Source organism: Pararge aegeria, chromosome 22, assembly GCF_905163445.1.
Source record: "Pararge aegeria chromosome 22, ilParAegt1.1, whole genome shotgun sequence".
In the NCBI taxonomy this organism is placed as follows: Eukaryota; Metazoa; Arthropoda; class Insecta; order Lepidoptera; family Nymphalidae; genus Pararge; species Pararge aegeria.
The window spans coordinates 10,092,837-10,114,418 of NC_053201.1; the positions used below are offsets into that span (position 1 = coordinate 10,092,837).

General features: G+C 37.8%; 1 protein-coding gene across 8 annotated transcripts in view; it reads left to right on the plus strand.

Moving 5' to 3' along the window:
* Positions 1-21,582, plus strand: part of LOC120633608 (trithorax group protein osa-like) — a 164,887-nt gene that overhangs the window by 121,110 nt on the left and 22,195 nt on the right. For all 8 annotated transcript variants that reach the window (XM_039903841.1, XM_039903843.1, XM_039903846.1 and 5 more), the window contains one exon: positions 2,998-3,127. In XM_039903841.1, coding sequence (XP_039759775.1) covers positions 2,998-3,127 — 130 coding nt within the window. The remainder of the gene's footprint in view (positions 1-2,997; positions 3,128-21,582) is intronic.

Consider the following 21,582-nt stretch of genomic DNA (forward strand, 5'->3'; position numbering starts at 1 on the left):
TATTTGATGATTCTAGTACGATAATGTTTAGAGCTACGTTATAACACGTACATATCTATGTAGGTACACCACAAATAATATTATGAAACTTTGGAGCCTACCTATGTCTTAACCCCGTTATTTAGCTTTTACTTATATATATATATATATATATATATATATATATATATATATATATATATATATACACTAGCTGACCCCAGTGCCATCTGTCGGGCTGATTTGAGAATCTAAACCATCCAGGGTACCACCCAAACGCATACCGAAAAATTCATTCAAATCGGTCCAGCCGTCTAGGAGGAGTTCAGTGACATACACACGCACACAAGAAATATATATATAAAGATATAAGTAAAAGCTGCCTCTATCCTAAATACCAGTATCTACCGTTTGACGTCACTCCCACGATTACTTCAACTATCTACACATTTTAATTTTTTATTACGCTTTTTGAGCACCTGCTATATTAGTGGATGTCAAGGTTGCTTATCGCCATCATTGATACCTTGCCTACAGCTCGCACATCAGCTGCTGGTAGAGGTACATCGGTATAAGGATAAAGTTACAAGGTATATGACTGTTAAATTCGCATCTATTCAATCCACCTATTGAGCGGTTAAACTTTACTCAAATCAATCCTGTAATACAATGCAAAATACGTTCGCTCCACAGAGCAGAACACATTCAGTACAGTATCTAGATAGAGCCGCCCAGCACGACCCGACAGCTTCCAACAATAATAATTAATTGACTCGTCCGTTCGTTATCGTGCTTTTATATTGACGTTCCCGAGCGAGCGGGCGAGCGAGGCGCATTCGGAATGAAATTTCCATAAAAACTTTTGTGCTCCGGACGTTGCGAGCGCACGTTAAAATCGTCGGCTGGCAATAAAACAGCGGTCGGTGCGGCGAGGCGCGACGAGGCGGCCGCGGGTGAGAGCGGGACGGCGCACCAGATAATGGACTCTGTACTAAATGAAGAACGCGCCGCTGCGCTGCGTCGAGCGAGCGGGATCCGCGGCAAAAACATCGGCGCGGTTATCGTTCTCCCCCGCCGCACGCCGCGCCGCGCCCCGTCGCCGCCCGCCGGACTCGTCTGATCGACGCCGGAGCCTCTCGCAGCCGAGCTAACCTCGACAGCGGGGGGTCGAGACTCGCCTCGCCAGTCGCCTTGCCCGACTCCTTCGCTCTCGCAACTACTGAGAACGCGCTACTTCGCCAAGCCGTTCTCTCGGCTTTGTGTCACTCGATTTCGACTCTACGGCATTTCATATTGCATTAACCGCGGTTCGCTTTCGACTGTGAACTCTATATTCCAGTAGTTCGTGCCCGTGCCGATACCGATTGAAAACGTCCCTTGATTGATTTACGATCGGACCACTGGTCGCTTTGAAACGGTGAGTGGCCTAGTGGCTAGCGCACAATACAATTTTCCAGTTGTAACTTTTGTCATAAAAACAATACACATAAGTTTGCTTATTCAATGTTGCATGAACTTTTATCAATTCGTCGATATTATTACGTAAAGTTACGCGTTTCATTGTTAAACGCCTGATGATAAGATTGTTATGATGAAAGACGCGCGAGTCTGCTTTGTATTTGTTTTGGTGGGAGGTAAAGAGGAATTGTTTGGCGTTTGCGAGATGTTTGCGATTAGTGAAGCGGCCGTGCTCTATTGACACAGTGCTATTGTTGCCTTCACTTGCTAACTGCGACGACGCCAGAACCATGGTGTTGAGGTTACAGTGTCAAGGTGTTGCCATTTATCTAAATAATCTTATTGTTCTTTGTAAGGGTTCTAATTGAGCTTGAACTCTAGCGTTGCGTATTACACCTTTATTAACTTTATATCTTATTCAAGGAAATAATCTTTCGAACTTGGCAACATATATTCTTCATAAATATTTCCGACTGAAAAATAACTTTTCTTTTATTACCGTTTCTCATGATTGTTTCAATTTATGCGCTTGTTGATTAAGGTTTACGTTCACTTTTTATAACCAAAATACTGTCCCAAAATTTGGGTCTCAAATCAAATCCAAGGTAATGAGGCCAGTTCGGACTTATATGCATGTGCTCATAAAATACTTCCGTTTAATACTGTTTGTGAAGTATCAAGTCTGTTTTGTGACTTTAAGATTAAAACTGTGTCTAAATATCTAGCCCTGCAACGAACCTAAATACGATGTTGAAGTATTTTAAATTTATTAAATTAAATTGAGATTTTCAATTGGCATATCCGGTTCTGAAGTGGAAAATCTTAGTCTTCTTTATTTGGCCAAGTAGTGACTACTCTGCAAAATGTGAAGTTAAAATAAGTAACTTTATCTTCATATTGTGTTCGAATGAGCTATTTGTTCTAGATGTTTTCGGTATTCCACAACGAATAGCTTCTTACTAAAGTAAGAAGTATGTTCTTTATTTTTTTGATTACCATAATCCTCTAATTTGTTATACAAATCTATAATACACCTATCCTATTTATCTATCTAGATACAATATTTTTCACTAATCAACCATTACATTTTATAAAATAAACTTTATAATTTTGCTTTTCTTAATTTAAAAAGGTTGTTTTGTTTATTTCGTGATTTATTTAGAGAAATAAATGTCGTGAAATCGGAATCGTGGTATCTTACAACATGACTGAGTCTTATTGTGATTTCTTTATTCTACTAAATTCATCTATTCCATTTCACTCCAGCACTAATCACACCAGGTGCGAAGTGATAATGACTCTTAAGATGTTAGCGGGCTAACCTGTTAGGGGTTAGTTATATGAACATACCCCTAAATACCTACCTACCTACTTTCTTGCGGCATCATATCGTAGGGTGTCCTACCAGAGAACACCAGAGAAAATTTTAAAATTATAAATTACCAAATTTTCCTCTCGGGGATCGAACCCTTTCCGCTTATAAGATCACCAACGTTGTCGACGATACGAAATTCAATTTCCATGTTGTCCACGTCTAACTCTTAAATCTTTTTGTTGCAGGATCTGACCGGTCAAAATAGCAATGACTCGGGCGGCAGCGGCGGCGCGGGTCGCGCTACCACGCCGCACTTGAGGCCCACGCCGAGCCCCACCGGCTCGAGCGGTTCACGATCCATGTCACCGGCTGTCGGTGAGTACCATCCTATCTTACCATTGATCCTTCCTCTAAGTCGATAAATTTGTGTTCGCTTCTCCATTGTGGGCATGTTTGTGGCAAGCTCAAATATAACATTGCTGCAAACGTATTGAAGAATTTTTGACAGTTAAGGACTTCGGAAATCCCTTTGAGAAAGAACGAAACTCTTCAAGGGAGTGGTCGTTAATATGTCTTAAAGCAAACCCGTGGGTCGAAGAATGGTCTTTTGATTTGCACGTTGCGATCAATCGTTGCTTGCTCCTTTAATCAAAGGTCTTTGCTTGTGTGCCCAAACTTAAAATACTACATTTGCACAGAAAGACTAGAGTACGTGAAAACTTTCAACACAAGCGCAATGATGTTTTCACTGCGCTTACAGTACCCATCAACATAATTAGACGTCATGTTGGAGGGTGATCGTGTTTTAAGGCAATATTACAGTTAAGTCAGCCAGTCTTTAAGAATCGTCACGTTTTCGCTGTCATGCTACGACGGACGACCGTCCAGAACTTTTAAAATTTCCTGCTAGACTCATTATTTCATCTTGTCATGGGGTTTCTCATACTCAAGGTCAGATATGGCTGTCATGCAAAATCAGTGTGGTATCCACTGTGACAAACTTGTGTTGAATGATAACTAAACAATGAAGGGAAAAAATTGTTCGAATTGCTTTGCCGGCTCTTTTGTAGTTTCGCCAAGGGCGTGTTGATCAGATTCATTGTGCATACTTCGTCACTAGCAGACGCGGGCTTTCCCGACATTGACCCACATAGAGCGGGCGCCCAGAGTACACCGTATTTTGCCCCTTTTGCGGGCGCTAACCACCCCCGCCCACCTTATGTACGAGAGGGGGGTCGCGGTATATAGGGTCTCGTGAAAAACTTACCCCCACCGGCGGCGGGCACGCAAAACAGGACCTTCCACCCGCCCGGGATGGGTGTCGACGCGTCACTCTTATGTGCCGACTGCCGGCTCAGCTGCCGGACCATCGCCTCTGTTTACAAACCTTCGTCTTACGAGCTTGTGCCAATTAACCCGGGGACCCCCTTTCCATTCAACAATCTGTTGAACTGCCCACCAGTAGCAAAAAATCTAAAAGGTGTAAAAACTCCTCTCATTAGGCAATGAATTGATGAATTCGAATTCAGAAGTCTTTAGTCACCGTGGTTAAAACTACCTGCATTGCTACTATTTAACTATAGTTTACTTACGGAATCAATGTCTTAAGGACATTACTTTATTCTTTCAAACATTTATAGGTATTGTATATGGGGATATCGCATGCTCAGTTAACATGTGTATTGCAACCATTTACTATTCTATGTACCAGCCACATATTTACCTAAATGAAATGTGATAAAACGAATTTGAACCTGAACAACAACTAGACTATCATGGCATAGCATAGCAGATAATTAACGTTCGCGGTTATCTGTGTTTGTTACTTTGTATAGTTTACCACAACTGATATGTTACGTAATGGGCAAATAATATGAAGCACTGATTAAGTACTCGTACGTTAGTTCATACTTCACTTTGTGTGACGTGATACGTTGAGTGCCGTGTCAATAAGGGAATGTGTGAATCGTATGTAAACGGAAACGAAAAATCACATATTGTCAAAAGCAGATTTTTCTATACCTTCCGACGTGTCGTGTTGAGTAGCGTTGGATGCGTTTTAAGATAATTTCTACGATGTGACAGAAAAACCAGATCAAGCTTAAATCTTGTATTCAGAGTGTCTAGACAAAAACCATTTACCGCACCCGTCAACGTATGCGGAAAAATCAAATTGTATTGAAATGACATTTGCAGAGATTTGCGTGACTGCAAATGTCATTTAATACAATTCGATTCCGTCGCTCACGCCGCCGCGCCGAGCCTTTTACGAAAAGTGGATTTGGTCTTAAAGTCAACGAATTTTTGACCCATTTTTGTAGTAAGTAATTTCTCAAGGTTTCATGAATATCCTAGATCTGTTTATGTTTCGTTGGGCTTCCCTCTGATTGTTCTTGATGAGGTTATTGCCCGGGTTCGCTATTGTATATCCCTTACCTATGAATAGTTTGACAACTATATTTGATCTCAACTAGGTTCATTCATGAATTTAAACAACGCTAACTGTAGTGAGGCTACGCAATTTCGTGCCTTTATGGAAAACACCGTAGGAAGCATTTCTTTACGTAAATTTTTCACTTTTGTGTAATCAATAATTATAAAAGTTTATTTTAAAATACTAATGCATTTTTACATTAATCTTTTTCATCAAACTTAGTCATGTATGTATATTAATTTTACCATGTTCCGCTAAACTTTATTTTGCTTACACGTTTTTATGTCTTATGTGTATTTTTGTCTGAATTAAATTATTTCACCACCACCACTTCGTAGCTCTAATTGCTAGAAGTCATATAATCGATCGTGTCCAGAATTTGTTAACGTTTTTAGTTTATTCAAGTGAGCTTGATTTCGCTTACAAGATTTTTTTGTTCACACAATCATTCCAAGAAATACATTTACAATAAAATAAAAACACCTATTATTATGATTTCAACACATACAAACCCTTTTACTTTCATTGCTCATTATATCACACTTCATGTCGAGTGCGCCTTAAAAGTATTTCTTGGTTTTATACCTCGCCTCTTACGAACAGCTAAAGCAATCGTGTTTTGTTAACGTCAACGATTGCCGAACATGGCTTTCTCAAAACATCGGGCCTGGGGACTGGGCGAATGGTGACTGTGCCGTGCTCGAATACCGGTTATGTGACCGCGATACTCTCTCACTCCGAGTCTTGTTTACAGCGAACAACTCCGCAATGTACAAAATACAACGCTGCTTCAACACCAACTAAAGACAGTCCTACTTGATATAAAACCAGCAATGTATAAAAAAATTGTAGGTTAGTTACTTTCTTAGCCGGCAAGCTGGTAGGAGTTGAACATTACTACATGACGTCAACCGTTCGGCTCGTCGTCGGACTTCTCGGCTCTCGACAAACACCCAGTGAATATATGAAGTCTCTCTCATTGGAAAATTATACAAAGCGCTCGAGGATAGAGCTCTCTTGAATATGCAAAAAATGTAAATGTAAGTTATTAAATTTATGACAAAATTTAAACTATTTTTTAACAGTTTAATAAAAGTCTCTTGGTTTCCCGATTTCTCTTAAGTTACTTGACCGATTTGCGTGTTTTTTTTTTCAACCGGTTATTAGTTCAAAATCTTATAAACATTTTTAAAACCGATTACTTTGAAATTTTGGCACAACGTTTTGCGCATACGCGTGTCTTAAATTCTTTGAAAAACAACGCCGTTTGTTGGACGTAAAATTATCACACGCTATATAAACTCTTTATGGCAATGGAAACTTTACGTACTGAATTCGGGCTAGTTTGTGACATTCACAAAAAGCAATATATCAGACTTAGTAGAAAGTTTAATAATAAAATAAGAAGTAAGTTTGGTAGAGAATTAGGTACCTATTGCATATTTAGTTTATCATACAAGAATGTATAAATTGCTGATGTTGTCGAGCGGTTCTTCTCTGCACTCAGTTCTCACCACGTCACATTTTAATGTTAATTTACAAAGTTACCAGAGTCGTCTCTATAGTTTTTTCACGCAAGATTATTCATACAGGACAAAGTTTACAGCTGACGTTCTACAAAACGGGTGGAACGTTTAATATTTTTTATATATAATCTATATTTACGGAATGTATTTATAATTTATATATTTATATTATACGTACACTTCCGTTTCATAATGGAGTATAAACGTTGGTCTATTTTTTTTAAATTTATAAAATCTATCTTATTAGACGTCGTGCCAAGCTACCCTGGTATGAATGATCTAACTATAAAACTCATATGATTATAATTCACTACATGACACGGTGAATTTATTAAATACATTAGCCGTCTTTGCTATGACTACTACTGAGTTTCTTGCCGGCTCTTCTCGGTAGAATCTGCTTTCCGAACCGGTGGTAGAGTCACACAAACATGCATACTTGACGTTTCAAGAGTGCTTATAAAGTAGGCCTACTTTAAATAAATGAATTTGAATTTGAATTTGAATTTATGCCGTATTCGGGTATAAAGGGTTATCAATTCGCCGTCTATATTTTTATAAAGTTCTGTTTATCATTGTGTCCGTTTCCAATCCGAGTTCCATCGTTATTTTAACACAATGAAGCCCGCAATACCGCAACCCGACGCGCTCGAAGGTGAATTGCGTATTGTTCGACGCCCGCATGCAATGTGACTTTCGAAAACGACTTTATTTTGGACGAATAAGGTTTCATTTATACCGACTTTGCCTCCACTGCCTTTATTTTCAAACTCAACTTTATATTGTTATAGTTGAGTTGCATTTTGCTGTGTGCTGAAGTTGTTGTGTTGAATACGGGCGCTAAAAGCATTTCGCAGTTAGTCCAACGCGCGTATCGGTGGTCTGGCAGTGGAATGTCATCAACAAAGATAAGTCGGGCTTGAACTCTACCAAAATAAGAGAGCCATACTTTGCCTTTGTGGATCATAAATAACTTGATGTCTTATCATAATAAATTATTGAGACGGGATTAAGAAAAGCATTGGCAAAAAAAAAAAAACAAACAAATATTATGGTAATAATTATTTTATTTTATCCTATCTAAAGGAAAAAAATATATAAATTAACTGTCTACAACCACTGCATATAAGATTGCTCTTGTATCTTAGTGAATGGCATATTTACACCTGGGTGTATATGAGTATGTATTGTATTCGTTAGTACAAAAAGAATATAAATATATACATACTACGACAATACACACGTCGCCATCTAGCCACAAAGTGGCTTGTGGTATGGGTAATAAGATAACTGATGAATATTTTATGAATATAATACCGATAAATACTTATAATATACAGATGAACACCCAGACACTGAAAAACATTCATGCTCATCACACATCATAAACATCCAGTTGTAGGAATCGAACCCACGCCCCTGGACTAAGAAAGCAGGGTCGCTGCCCACTGCGCCAGTCGGTTGTCAGACAATATGTTACAACGATGACAGTCGGTTAATGATCAATGGAGATAACTAGAGAACCGTAATCATAAGACGGTATATTAAGAGAAAAGATAAGTTTTTTTTTTCTCTTTTTTCTTCGTAAATAAGTCTAGTGTAGAAATATCACAAGCATTTCTTGAAAGCCAATTACTTTAGAATATCTAACCCTCTTGAATTAGCAAAAACTCGCCTCTTTTACGGCGTCGAGGCCCAAGTTGTTTGACAAGCAAAGCTAGTGCGGTAGTCCAAATGAACGTCTATCTTCACCTACTACCTACTGTAAAATTTATGAATGGACGATTTTTTGTTCATTTACGTTGAAACTTTATACTTAAATGAACTAAGAAACATAGGAGATAAAAAAGATGTTATAAAATCAGCAAAGATAACTTTTAATCCGGTATTCTTGGCGTTGAGACGGGAATTCTCGAAGCGAGGCGCCTAAATGCATGCCGAGATACTTTGTAACGTTAAAGCAAAGTATAACTTATAATACAGGTTTCGAGTATGATTTATGAATGAGTTATATACGCAAGTTAAGTTCTTAAAGAAACAAAGGTAAAAAAAAATCCTCTAATGACTACTGGAATTTGAATCCCGATCTTCTGCTCGCTAGATGAGAATCACCACCGCTGCGCTGTACAAGCATAGAATACATGAGATGTAATGGAGGAGCAATGTATATGTAAAGAAATAAATGAAGTAGTAAATGTAGGTGGATGTGATAAAAGATAATTTTTAATACACACGTGTATGTATAAAGTATGACTAATCCTAAATACATTTTATCTAGTGTTCATTGCCCTTATATACTTAAAGTAGCACGTGCTTAGGTAATTTTAATACGCATAATAAGTATTATGCCTTTTAAACCGCATAGTTATATTAACATTGATATACCAGCTTTGTAGTTTTAAAATCTTGCTAGTATCTTACTTAAATAAAAATATTTTTGTAGTCACTTTATAATTTGGCATGCATTTAAGCATTAATAATTTTTTTTATTTTTTATTATTAATTGGATATATATTATTTTAAATCCGCGAGTGTCATTGCAGGTTGCCCTAGTTTTGTGTAATAATTAAGTTTGATTTCAATTTTTGGATACTCTTCAAATAGTTGTGTTTAGTAGTCACAAATAGTTATTGTAAGACCAAAATGTGTACCATATTCAAGCAAATAAAGTAATTATATTGTATTCTATTCTTGCTGCTATAAAATGGATATCAAAATTTCCAATTACTAAAATTTATTAATATTTCCTGCACTTTAACTTGTAGTCTTTTAATTCTAAATTTTTAAGCTGTTTACAGTTTTAGCTATCTCCATCCTTTAAGGATATGTAATGTTTGACATGACAGAAAGTATTATTGATTAAGTTATTTAATATGTAGTAGGTTGATGCTCATAAAAATAAGCTAATAATCCATGGTATCAAAATAACCCTTGTACCAAATTACATGCAAATTATTTTCAGCCGGAGGAAATGACGAACTGCCTCTAATGTTCACAAACTTTTACATATTTGAACATTTCAAATATGAATTTGAGTTATGTGGTTAATGCGAAGTGTTAAAGCCTTAATAATAAATTGCTTTTAAACAGTATTTGGCCGTAAGCCGAAAACTTTGGGTCTCGACAGTTCCTTTTCAATTGAGAGGTATTTGGCCTCATATACCTAAATAAATTGGAAATACCGATCGACATGATTGCTAATTATTTTATAGGTCAATAAAGGTCGCATCTTTCCGAATGTAATTTTGCCTAGTGAAATAGATTTTGTAACCTTTACTCAGTCGGCAATTCAAATCGGTTTTATAGGAAGTTAGCGAATTAATGGTACGATCGGGTACCTAGAATGATGAAGATAAAGACTGAGGCTCCATGTTTTGTTTTGTTTCTTTATGGTGAGCGGTGATAGCTTAGTGGCAAGCCTGACCGCCTTTCTTGGGGACCGAGTTCGAGCCCCGGCACCACTAACTACTCGGAGTTAAGTGTGTCTTAAGCATTAAATATCAATTGCTTCAACGCTGAAGGAAAATATCATGAGCAAAACCTGCGTACCTTTGAGTTCTCCAGATTGTTGTCCAAAGAGTTTGAAGTCTCGTAATCGGAACTTGGCCATTGTAGTAGGACTACGACCCAACGCCCTAAACCATCTCATTCTGAGGGGTGACCCATGTTGAAATAATAATTAGTTGGATAAATTATCGAAGATAGATCTAATAAGAAGTACTTAACTCCAAAAGCAACTACTGCAATGAGCAATCATACCGTGTAGTAATTGATGATGCAATCAAAGATGGTACCGGCACATCTTTACGGCCTTTGTTGGTTACCACCCTGGTAACCAACAAAGGCCGAAGCCACATCCACCAGACGAGACCAGAGAAAATTATCAAAAATAAATTCCCAATTTGCCTCTGATGCCGGGCCAACTACGCTTGTAAGAAGAAGCGTTCACCACTGCGCTGAGGTGGACATTAAAACTGCTCCAGTGAGGTTTTTGATATAAGAGAGGGATTATAGTGAAAAAAAAAATATATTGAAAATACAAAATAATTGAAAATAAAAACCTGCGTGTAAAATATGGAGCATAATAACAAATGTGTGGGAAATTCTACTTCTAAGAATTTGTAGGAGGTGGAAATGGTGAGCAAACCTCTAGTTAATAATTTACTAGTAACGGAGACGCGTTCCCGAATGCAGCGGGCCAGGGTGCCTGGATACACATACGTATACCACACCTGCCTATGTTGTCGCACCAGCCACGTGCCCCGCGTCCTTGACAGGGCCGACGACCTCCTTTAAATGAGACTAAAAAAAAGCGAAACAAACGCTTTTTGCCCCGATCCCCGCCATAATGTTTGTTTTGATCGTTTTCACGTAAACGATCCGTAGAGGCTGTTTCGTTTTTTTTTGTTTGTACAAAATACCTACGTATCGGCGAGATTGATGAACGCCATTGTTATTCGTGACGGTTCACGATTTACCCGAAGAGATAACTATTAGGAATTGTGTTAAATCATTGGGTCTAATTTATCGTCAATTTTCTTTGCAAATGATTGTATTCTTTAGCTCTGAGGAGTTCTGACGCATCAATGTACTCTATGTAACTATAAAGTCCGAGGGACCACGTTCGTTTCCCTGCGGGTAAAGAAAGAAATTTTGTCCTAAATACAATTCCTAAATTCGTTCACAGCTGGTGTAGTGGCTTCGGCCGCATCAAAGTCAAAGTCAAAGTCAAAAAAATCTTTATTCAAGTAGGCCCACACGTGGCACTTTTGATGCGTACATAAGAACCACACGGTAGTGAGATGATGGCGATAACCACATTCGTAAACTTAAAACTAAAGCTACGAGGGTTCCAAACGCGTCCTGGTCTAAGAAGAAGCCCACAACAAACTTAGCCGGGTGTTTTTTTTTTTTTTTTGTTATCACCATCTCACAATGTCATTTTAAATTATTAGAAGAGCAACCTGGTTAGAGCAATAATTTACACCCAAGCTTTTTTGTCGTTTACGTAGTCCTTTATACTATAATAGGACTTTTCTATAAGCTTACGTTTAATACAAACTTTGAACTTTTTAAGAGACATCTCCAAGATGACAATTGGTAGTTTATTGTAGAATTGTATGCAATTTCCTTTAAACGAATTATGAATTTTATGTAACCTAGTATATTGCACTGTAAGTTTATTCTTACTTCTAATGTTTAAATTATTGCAGTCACATTTTTTCTTAAATTTAGAAATGTTTTTATGAACGTACATTAAATTTTCAAATATGTACTGACTATACACTGTCATTATTTTACCACATTGCCGGCAAAGCCTTTCTAATTCTTAAGATAAGGATAAGGGCTATGGATTTTTATAAGCCAGCTTCTTAGTAAGGTTGGATAAGGCTGATACGCTTCCATTTTAGACTAAGAGAAAAGACACCATAAATATGGATTTAGGGTATTGCATATTAAATGCTATTTTCGTCGTCAGTTTTCAAGTTTTTTAACATCATCCTCATAACGGTCCCCTACTGTGTTGGACATAGGTCTCACCTCTACGTTATCATCAATCCTCAAATTATATTAATTATGAAGTCTTAACCAATCATGCGAATTTCCGTAGCGTAAGGTTGCTCACAATTATTCCGCCTAAATCATTTAACTGTAAACGTTACATATTTATATCTATAGTAAAAATTTTGTGGGAGTGTACAGGAAAGCAGAAACAAAACAGGTGACGTACGGAGCATTTGCGGTCCATTTGAGTTGATATCAAGCCTGACGCCACAGTCTAATCAATTCTATTAGCTTTTAGCGTCGAATTGATACATTGATACAAACCAAAGTAGTGCAATTGGTACAGATGTGAATAGTTTGATTATTTTACGCCGCGCGTCGCGTGTCTGAGTGTGTTGAAAGCTTTGTCTTTCCGTCTTTTAGATCTACAACTGTGTTTCACCGGTTCTACTAGTCTTCAGCATCTAAATTGATACGTTAGATTGATACAAACCACAGTTGTGCAATACAGATACGTATATTTTGGTTATTTTACTATTTGCCGCCTCGTCGCGTGTGGGATTGTGTTTTGAAAGCTTTATCTTTCCGTCTCTTCCATCTATGGCTGCGTTTCATTGGTTCTGCTAGCTTTCAGCACCTAAATTTTGATACGTTAAATTGGTATAATCCAGTCGTACTGTACTGTTTTGGGTATAGTTTGTTTTTTCTATATCTTACCCTTCTTGTTCTTCTACTAGTCGCGCAGCTATGGCAATGGGCGGGTTGGAGTATCGATGTACCTAAAGTGCTGGCGACCCCAATGAGGTGGACAGACGCCGTCAAGTGCGTCGTTGGGATCAGCTAAACGCAAGCTGCACAAAACCGTGAAATTTGAAACTTTACAAAGGAACTATGTCAACCACTGGGACGTCTATCGGTTGATATGATATTATGATGATGATGATTTGGAAATTATAGCAACCCTACACGTGAGCGGGTTTCACAGAGTTGTATGAATGGTTCAAACCTATCTATCACAGTATGCAATTGCACATGGTAAACATTAAACGAGAGTTTAGAGATAAAACGGGTGACGTCACGGGCTACGGCCGACGGCGAACGGAGCATTTGCGGCCCATTTGAATTGATTGCAAGCCACCGACGCCACAGTCTAATCAATTCTGCTAGCTTTCAGCACCGAATTGATACGTTACATTGATACAAACCACAATCGCATAATACAGCTGCGTAGAGTATTGTTCTGCTATTTAAAGCTCCGTCCATAAACGAGGGATGTTATATTTTTGGCCCCTTAGCCTGTGTGTCGTTATCATGTTTTTTTCATCATTATCAGTCTATGAAAGAGCAATAATTGACTAAAGGCCTCTCCCAACGATAGAGTTTGCCTGTAATCACCACGCTGGGTAGACCAGTTAGCGTTCGCAGTAGATGGTAGTAGTAGTACAGAGGACGCTGCTGCCCGTTCTACGTTATATTCCCTTAGTCGCCTCGTACGACACCCGCGGGAAGAAGTAGGGTGGTGGCAACTGTATTTTGATCTGACATCACCATTAATACATAAATAAATATATAGATTGTGCCTAATCAATATTACTAGCTTTTACCACCGAATTGAAGTAGAAATTGATACAAACCACAATATAGTTTTCAACTATCGTTACTTCAAAAGCATTTAAAGTTCCATTGTAACCTACGAGCTCCGACGTAAGAAGTGTTGTGAAAAAAGTTTTTTGTGTAAAATGCATTAAAGAGTAAAACGTATGTAACGTTTAGATCGTGACCTGATTCTTTAGAAATGCCCCGGGATAGTCCCTAAAGCCCCGGGAATCGAACCTGGTTCTTTCATATTGTAAAGCCATCCGTTATCAGCTTACGAGTTACATCCCTACAAAAATAAACTTGTTACAGAAGTAAGTTAATAGGGCATGAGGGGGAAGTGCGTTACAGTACTTACCTAATCCTGTAATATATATTTGGGATCCTATTTACCGGAATATGGGGTACGAATCGGTAAATATTTTTACCAGACGAGAGCGTGGCGGGCGGAGTTGAAAGAATGTCTCGCACCATTAGCAAAGAGGGTGGAACGGGGTGAATGAGATGTTGAACCCTCTGGTGACCTTGACTCACGAATTTATCACTTTTCGCCCATTAAATGAATACGATTAGGCGGTGAGCAGCTGGGATCACAAATCGAAATGGCTGAGTGTCCTTGAATAAGAAATCAAAAATAATTGTTTAATTTAAATTTATAGATTTCATTTTAACGGTTTTTTTTTACCAGTACATGTGCTCTTTATTTATTAATGTCAGACTAGCCTTGGAGTGGGTCGGTAATGATAAAATGCTTTGCAGTTATTAACCGGCTAATAATAATAGTAAAAATATGAGAACTCAATTCGAACCCATATAATTATTTTCAAAATATGTTTTTTTTTTTCGAAATAAATTTTCTTTTTTTAACATTGTCAACGGCCAGCGATTGAAATAGCTCGAAAACGTACTGAACAAAGATGCAACGAGCAACGATTTTGGTTTCAACTAGGCCATTCTTGTTAGTACCGTCTGTGTGTACCATTTGAGTACATTCTACACGAGATGTAAACATTCCGCGTCTGTTGACGGTTATGGTCGTTGGGCACATATTGGTTAGTTGAACTTTTTCGGTAAACGTCGTGATGAAAAACCCACTCCTGTTTTTCTGTTTCCAACAATCTGATACAATTTATTTTGTTAGTGTTATTGTACTTAACATCTACACAATATTTCAACATTTCGCATCTATTGACAGTTATATTTAAATAAACTTGACTTAAAAATGACACACTTCTGCGTTAATGAAATTGTTTGGTTGTTTGTTACTTATCCTTAGCCAAAATTCTGTACCGATCTTGAATTAAATTTGGCACACATGTAGCTTGTATCCATCATATGTGGGCATAGGGTACTTTTTATGTCAGGAAACAAATAACGCAGGACGGTTAAAAAGGCAAAACGACCGCGACTGACGTCGCGGGCAAAAGGTTGTTTGCAATATTATAAAATCTTAAAGACAGAATGTCATCTTTTACAATGTTGTTTACAAAACCAATGCTCCGACTAAACGCTGTGTTTCCACTATTTACGCAATTAGTTTAATGGGTCAATGCGATACATAACTTATTGAACCAGTTACGGATATTTGTGATTCAAGTTTACTTCGCATACAACGAGTTCTTGGCTAGTTGACTGCTGCATACGGCATAATTTATATTGGGAATAAATAAACGAATGTTAATAAATTATTTGAATGTACTAATTGGAGTAGTTATGCGAAAACGTTCCAACCCATCTATCTTTTTACTTTGTTGGCACCGTTCATCAATCTAGCCGACATTTTTCAGTCCCGAAGTCATATTTTTGTATTTATTTTTTAAATACGTTGGTTCTGAGGGCTTTAGTAATAAATGTCGCTTCGCAACAGCAGTGCAGTCTTTTTCTCACTTCAAGAGAAGACAGCATTTAAATTGCCAGAGTGTAAAAGTTAATTAAACTTTTCAGTTAAACTAAAAATTCAATGAATAAATGCTAGGGTTTATAATATGAAAAAATACACGACCACATACATATCCATCCACCTCTGTTTTTATCTTACTATATCCTTTCTTATACATATTTCTCCCACATTACATACTACCAATCTTATCGTTCGCGTTTCAGTCGCGTGTAATCAATCCTCTTTCATCCTACATGGCATGGCAAGGCATATTTTTGTTACGGCTCAATATATCTTTTTCAGCTTAGGTCACTTAGTGTTTGATATATAGCAGTCAATTAAACAGTTGTAGAAAGCTGAATAAAAAATTCCTCTGTATTATACCTATTCCTTTTTACCTGACTACAGGAGTGTTTATTATGATGTTGTTGTCTGTATGCATAAATGTTCACTAATGCGTACAAATAAAGCACTCTAAAAGTAACAAAATAACTGATAAGGATTCTTTCATCCTACGACATCTGCCTGCTCAAGGGTCACCCTACTAAGTACTGCCAGTAGCTTAGATAGTTAGCTGTTAGGTACAGATGATAATTTCCACGGAATGTCGGCCTACCGTAGGCGGCTCCGGTACGTGGTTCGCCGTACATTGCCGCCCGCAACACCGCATTCTGCACACAGCACACGATATCGATACAACGTAGCGTGTATGTTCACATACTAATTATGTTAAACCTCGTAGTACAAAAGAGAATGTACTATATCTACGTATACTTAAGGTCCATTTTGTGATTGGATCTGTTGCTTCGGTGGTTCATGCTTACTCTTGAAAACTATTCTTTCGACTTGATGTTTCGGTTCGAGTTTAAGTCTATACCTCTCTCCGTGTTTTGGAGGTCACGTTTAGCCTTCCATGTCAGTCGTTGTAACTACAACTTGACAATAACATTTACCTGCCTGTGAGTCGGGAGTTTGTTACCTATCCAGGTACAATTCTGGCAGCGGGTCTAAGCTATATATTTCTTCTTAAATGCCAGAAATTACGCGAGCCACTATGGAAGGTGCCGTCATAAAACCGGCTAAGCCCTTTTTTTCATTCTGGAACTTCGGTTGCAAACTGAGATTTAGGGTCGTCATCGCTTTTTGCTAAAGGTAAAAATGTATTAATTAGCTTTGGGTGGGTTGGTGACTATTGTCTGATAGTTAGGTATTTCATTGAAACTACATCTGTTATTAACACAGAAATGCGTGCAGAATAAGGCTTGCAGTGGGGGACTGTGAAGCAAGGCTGATGGCTGTGAAACAAAAGGGCTTTCGATAGTAATTTCAAACAATTTACTTTCATTGTTATAGGTATTAATCGGATTATTTTTTTTTGGAAATTAGAATCGATTGCAAGAGTACACCCCCATCTAAAGATGTATTTTAGTTGGCAATGTTCGAGGCGGGAAATTCAGATGATTATAACAATCGATTCACCTGTTGCGAGAGTTGAGACAACCTACGATCGTATCGATTCGTGGAAGCGTGATTCATCTCGTTGGGGCTTCCGGTCCAGCGACTTTAATACATTGGCACCATAATATTATACTGGGTTTTTGCGTACGCAAGTGGGTCACTGTGTTTTTCAATTAAACCCCTCGATTTGGGACATATAATGATGACGTTTTGCATTTTATATCTCTAAGCGACTTTTAAGCTTTATTGTATAATAGCCCGCTGGCTTTGGTTTTTTTAAAACCGTTTGTCTTCCTGGGATAAGAAAGAAAAAGAGTATTTCTCCAAGATGCAAGTTTCCTCTATGCAAAATGTTATCAAAATCTCTTTGGCCGATAAGCTAGGTAACAACGTTTATTTTTAAATCCTGTTTGGTAAATAAATAAACATATCCGTACATCGAACCGTGATCAAAGCGCGTAATAAGAATAATAATTTTATGCGCCTACAACATTATAATTTCTCACACAAACTTTATGCCGCTATTCTACACAATAAACTAAGACCAACCGCGACAAGTCTCCTAGGGGTCGTAACTTGATGTTAAATAACCTGTATCTACTAATAACCTCCTTAAGAATTATACGGTCAATATGAAAAAGGTTCTTAAATCGGTCTCCTGTTTCTAGAAGCTCCAAAAAATAAACTTTAATCAGCTATTTAACCTCTGTTGTCGTAGAAAATCCTGATCTGACATAAGTCACGAAACATGTTTACATATTAAAATTCCAAATATCAACCAACTACTTTTATCGATATAAATTTAAAATTACAGTCTTTCGTCGTTATTTTTAATCCTCAGCGGTACAATTGTTAAAAATTATAAAGAATTACTCAAGACTTGGGTGATCTAATGCAAACAACCTTTTTTCAAATCTGACTGCTATTTCCCAAACTAAGCGCGTTCAAAAAAACCTAAGTCATTAGCGTTATTATTAGTAAGGCTGATACCGATGATTGACTGATGATATTGTGCCTTTCGGATAAAGTTGAAATGGCCGCATTAACGCATGCCTTTGCCATGTTCACGATCACGATCCGGGCCGCGCTCGAGGGGGGAAAGTAAAGACCTCGGCCTGGACTGCGGGTGCCCTTGACAGAGCTGGTTGTGCGGCTGAGTGGCCGCCTGCACGTTTCCGAACCGCTTTAAATGTCTCGATATAGTTTGCTTTAGCGAGGCGATATATTAGCCAAAATGTATACATATCGGTTTCATTTTTATTTATTATATAACTAAAACAATACATAATAAAAACCTAGGTGAAACCGTCATTGTCTTCGATGCCACAATGTTCTGGTATGTAACATTGTTGCCGCCTAACTAGGAAACCTCTGTGACGGCAACAAACTTCCACCACGGATCCAAACAAAAGCTAGTGACATTAATGATTATGCGCATTCACGATATTTAAATTAGGTACCTATGTATTTCAAAATATGTTAACATGCAAAGCTGTAGGTGGATGTGTGTGTTCTTGTGTGTATACTGATATACATCATTACATTACATTTATATTGTGCCTTGCCTTGCCAAATTTGTGTAACAGACTAAAAAATTTAAGATTTACCTTTGAAGATTTTGACGATAAATGTGCTGTTAAATTAATAAATCATAATAATAGCTAAAATTATTAAATTGAAAGGAACCACAATTGAACATTTAATATAATTTAATAGTATCTATAAAAACTGAGAATGTTTGAATAAACCAGGAATATTTTTTGTCTCCTGCTGCGTCTAGCACAGACACCGGTCTAATTTAGCTGCATCTTCCTAAACACCAGCAAAGAAAAAGAGAGTGCTTTGATGTTATTAGATATTGAATGGTGTAAAAATGTCGTATAATAAACATTAAATTAAAAAAAAAAACTTGGACACCTGTAAAAGTGTTGTCCCGGTAAAAAAAGGCGGCGGTAATTGCTCGATATGGGAACTATAATGCGTGGGATTCGAGATATTCGCGGAGTACAAGCGGTTCGTATTTCTTGCACTATTAGTACCTACGAGCGGTATATTAAATGCATTCTACCATTTAGTGTTTCGAAAAAAAACTAAATTCTTACTCTCACTGCCCCTATTTAGCTATAAGTCTATTAGGATTAAACAAACGTGTGCATAGACTTATCTGTGTGAACCTATAAATCAATTGTATCGGACTAAAGTTAGATTATCATACATTCATCACGTTTCTGTGAATCATCGTTTTAAATTTACGCATGTCATAGAAGTTGATGACACTAATTTAATTAATTGTCTATCTAGATAAAAATAAAAGGTCGGTAAAAAAGTAGGTACCTAAGTACTTTAAACTACGTGAAAATAATAATTGTATTAGGAGCGTTTTGAAAAAGCATTATCTAGTTATGGTGCACCATGAGTATGGTGAAACGCGTATTCTTATCTATAAAAAAGAATAAGTTTAAAATTTATCAATATCTTTGCCCAAGCACAACCCTTCAAATCAATGAAACGAAAACATCTGATTACTCATAAATCATCATTATCAACCCCTTACCGGGCACAGGTCTCTTCTCAGAATGAGAAGGGTTTATGCCGACCACCCTGGCCAAATGCGGCCAACCTGGCCAAATGCGGATTGGTAAACTACATACTACTTGAGAGCGTTACTGAGAACTCTCTGGCATGCAGGTTTACTTACTATGTTTTCGGTCACCGTAATAGTGATATTGAATTGAAAACTCGCACATAGCTCTGAAAAGTTAGAAGTGCGTGCCGAGGATCGAACTGTTAGTCAGTTAGAAGTGTTAATCACTAGGCTATAACCGTTGCGAAGACATCTGATAAATGACTTTAAACTTTAAGGCGCCCTTAGGATAGTAGCCTCTTGTCAACTTCAATATACCCAAAAGTTAACACACGTACCGTGCTCGCCCACGGTGACGCTTTGACAAGCGTTCTGGTTAAAAGCAACACACAATCCTTAAAAAGGCTGACCCAGTTGCCTTGCCGTCAATAATGGTCACCTTAAACAAATATCTACGTATAATGTAGATACGTACTAGGTGGGCCGCATAATATATGCTCCATTCGGTATGATTCACTGCCGCCTCGCCGTCTGCCGGTTGTCTGATCGACGCCGACATTATTATAATGCGCCGATAATAATTGCTCGCTGAGATTAAAGTGTCGTCCCTTGCACGTGATAACATCGTCATTCGGCCGTTAACATCGAGACCGTGTCACGGACAGTTCTTAATCAGTACCTTTAGTATAAGCGATTTGCACGTTCCCAATGGGCCGTAATGTTTTTTCTCGTTATGAAGTCGTACTTTCTATATTTCCGTACTGTACTGTGTTTGAAAGAAGAACACTGACTTTACAGTTAGAACACTTTATTCCTCCTTCCACACCATCCATGTCCTTAATTTATATTTAGGAACACTCGAGACTAGTTGATTTCTGACCTCCGAATGCCCAGAAAACTTGAATACCCACCTTTATTTTTGTTTTATATTTATTATATATTTTCATATATCATATTGTTATATATTTTCAGGTATAAGCATTTGCTTACACCTGAGAATTAGATTTTTGCGCTTGCTTAAACATCGCATCGCATCGTTTGCTAGTAGCGACTGTAGTTGAAATAAAAAAGGAGCCAAATAAATATTGTAAAGGCATTTACAGCTCTGTAGTACAGAATGTACGACTTAAGAACCAGCAAAGAGCAGAAGGCCTTCTTTTCCGTCTTCTTCTCCAATAAGACGATAAACTTTGTATTATATAATCGTAAAAAATGTTGTGGGCATTCGATGAGTTTTAAATCTACGAGCTATCGGATAACTGCTCGCCTCCATGAACCATTGATCTACTGAGGGTATTGAGATTAGCGACAACGGCGCGAGTTATGTCACGCAAGTTTACATAACTACATAAGTTCAAATCGACCTACATAAAAGCTGCAATACCACTTTCGTCGTCGCAAATCACCGCCGTTCGCATCTCGCTCTCGGTCAATGTGCTGCGTGCATGTCGCATGCTGTATGCACATATACGGGAGTACCGCCACTATAAAGTGCAACGAGAATTCGCAGGGCGTATGTATGCGGCTCACGTGCCGGAAAACGAAAGTGATCCGTGGCCTTAGTGTGAGATTTCCGCGTTGGCATTCGTTAAGTCGTTTTCGAAAATCGAAACAATTTTGACTCATCTATTGTGAAAGACAGAGAGATGGATCTAATTGTATAAGTATTAAAGCTTAAGTTCGTCCACACTTGTACAGACAGCTGCCAAATTCAGTAAACTTCCATCAGGCTGCCAACTGTTCACATACAAAGCACATAATTTGGCAGCGCGAGTTTTTTTTATTAAAATATATACTTACTTGTGTTTGCATAGTTATTAAAGTAACGTTTTTAGTAAAATATTTGAT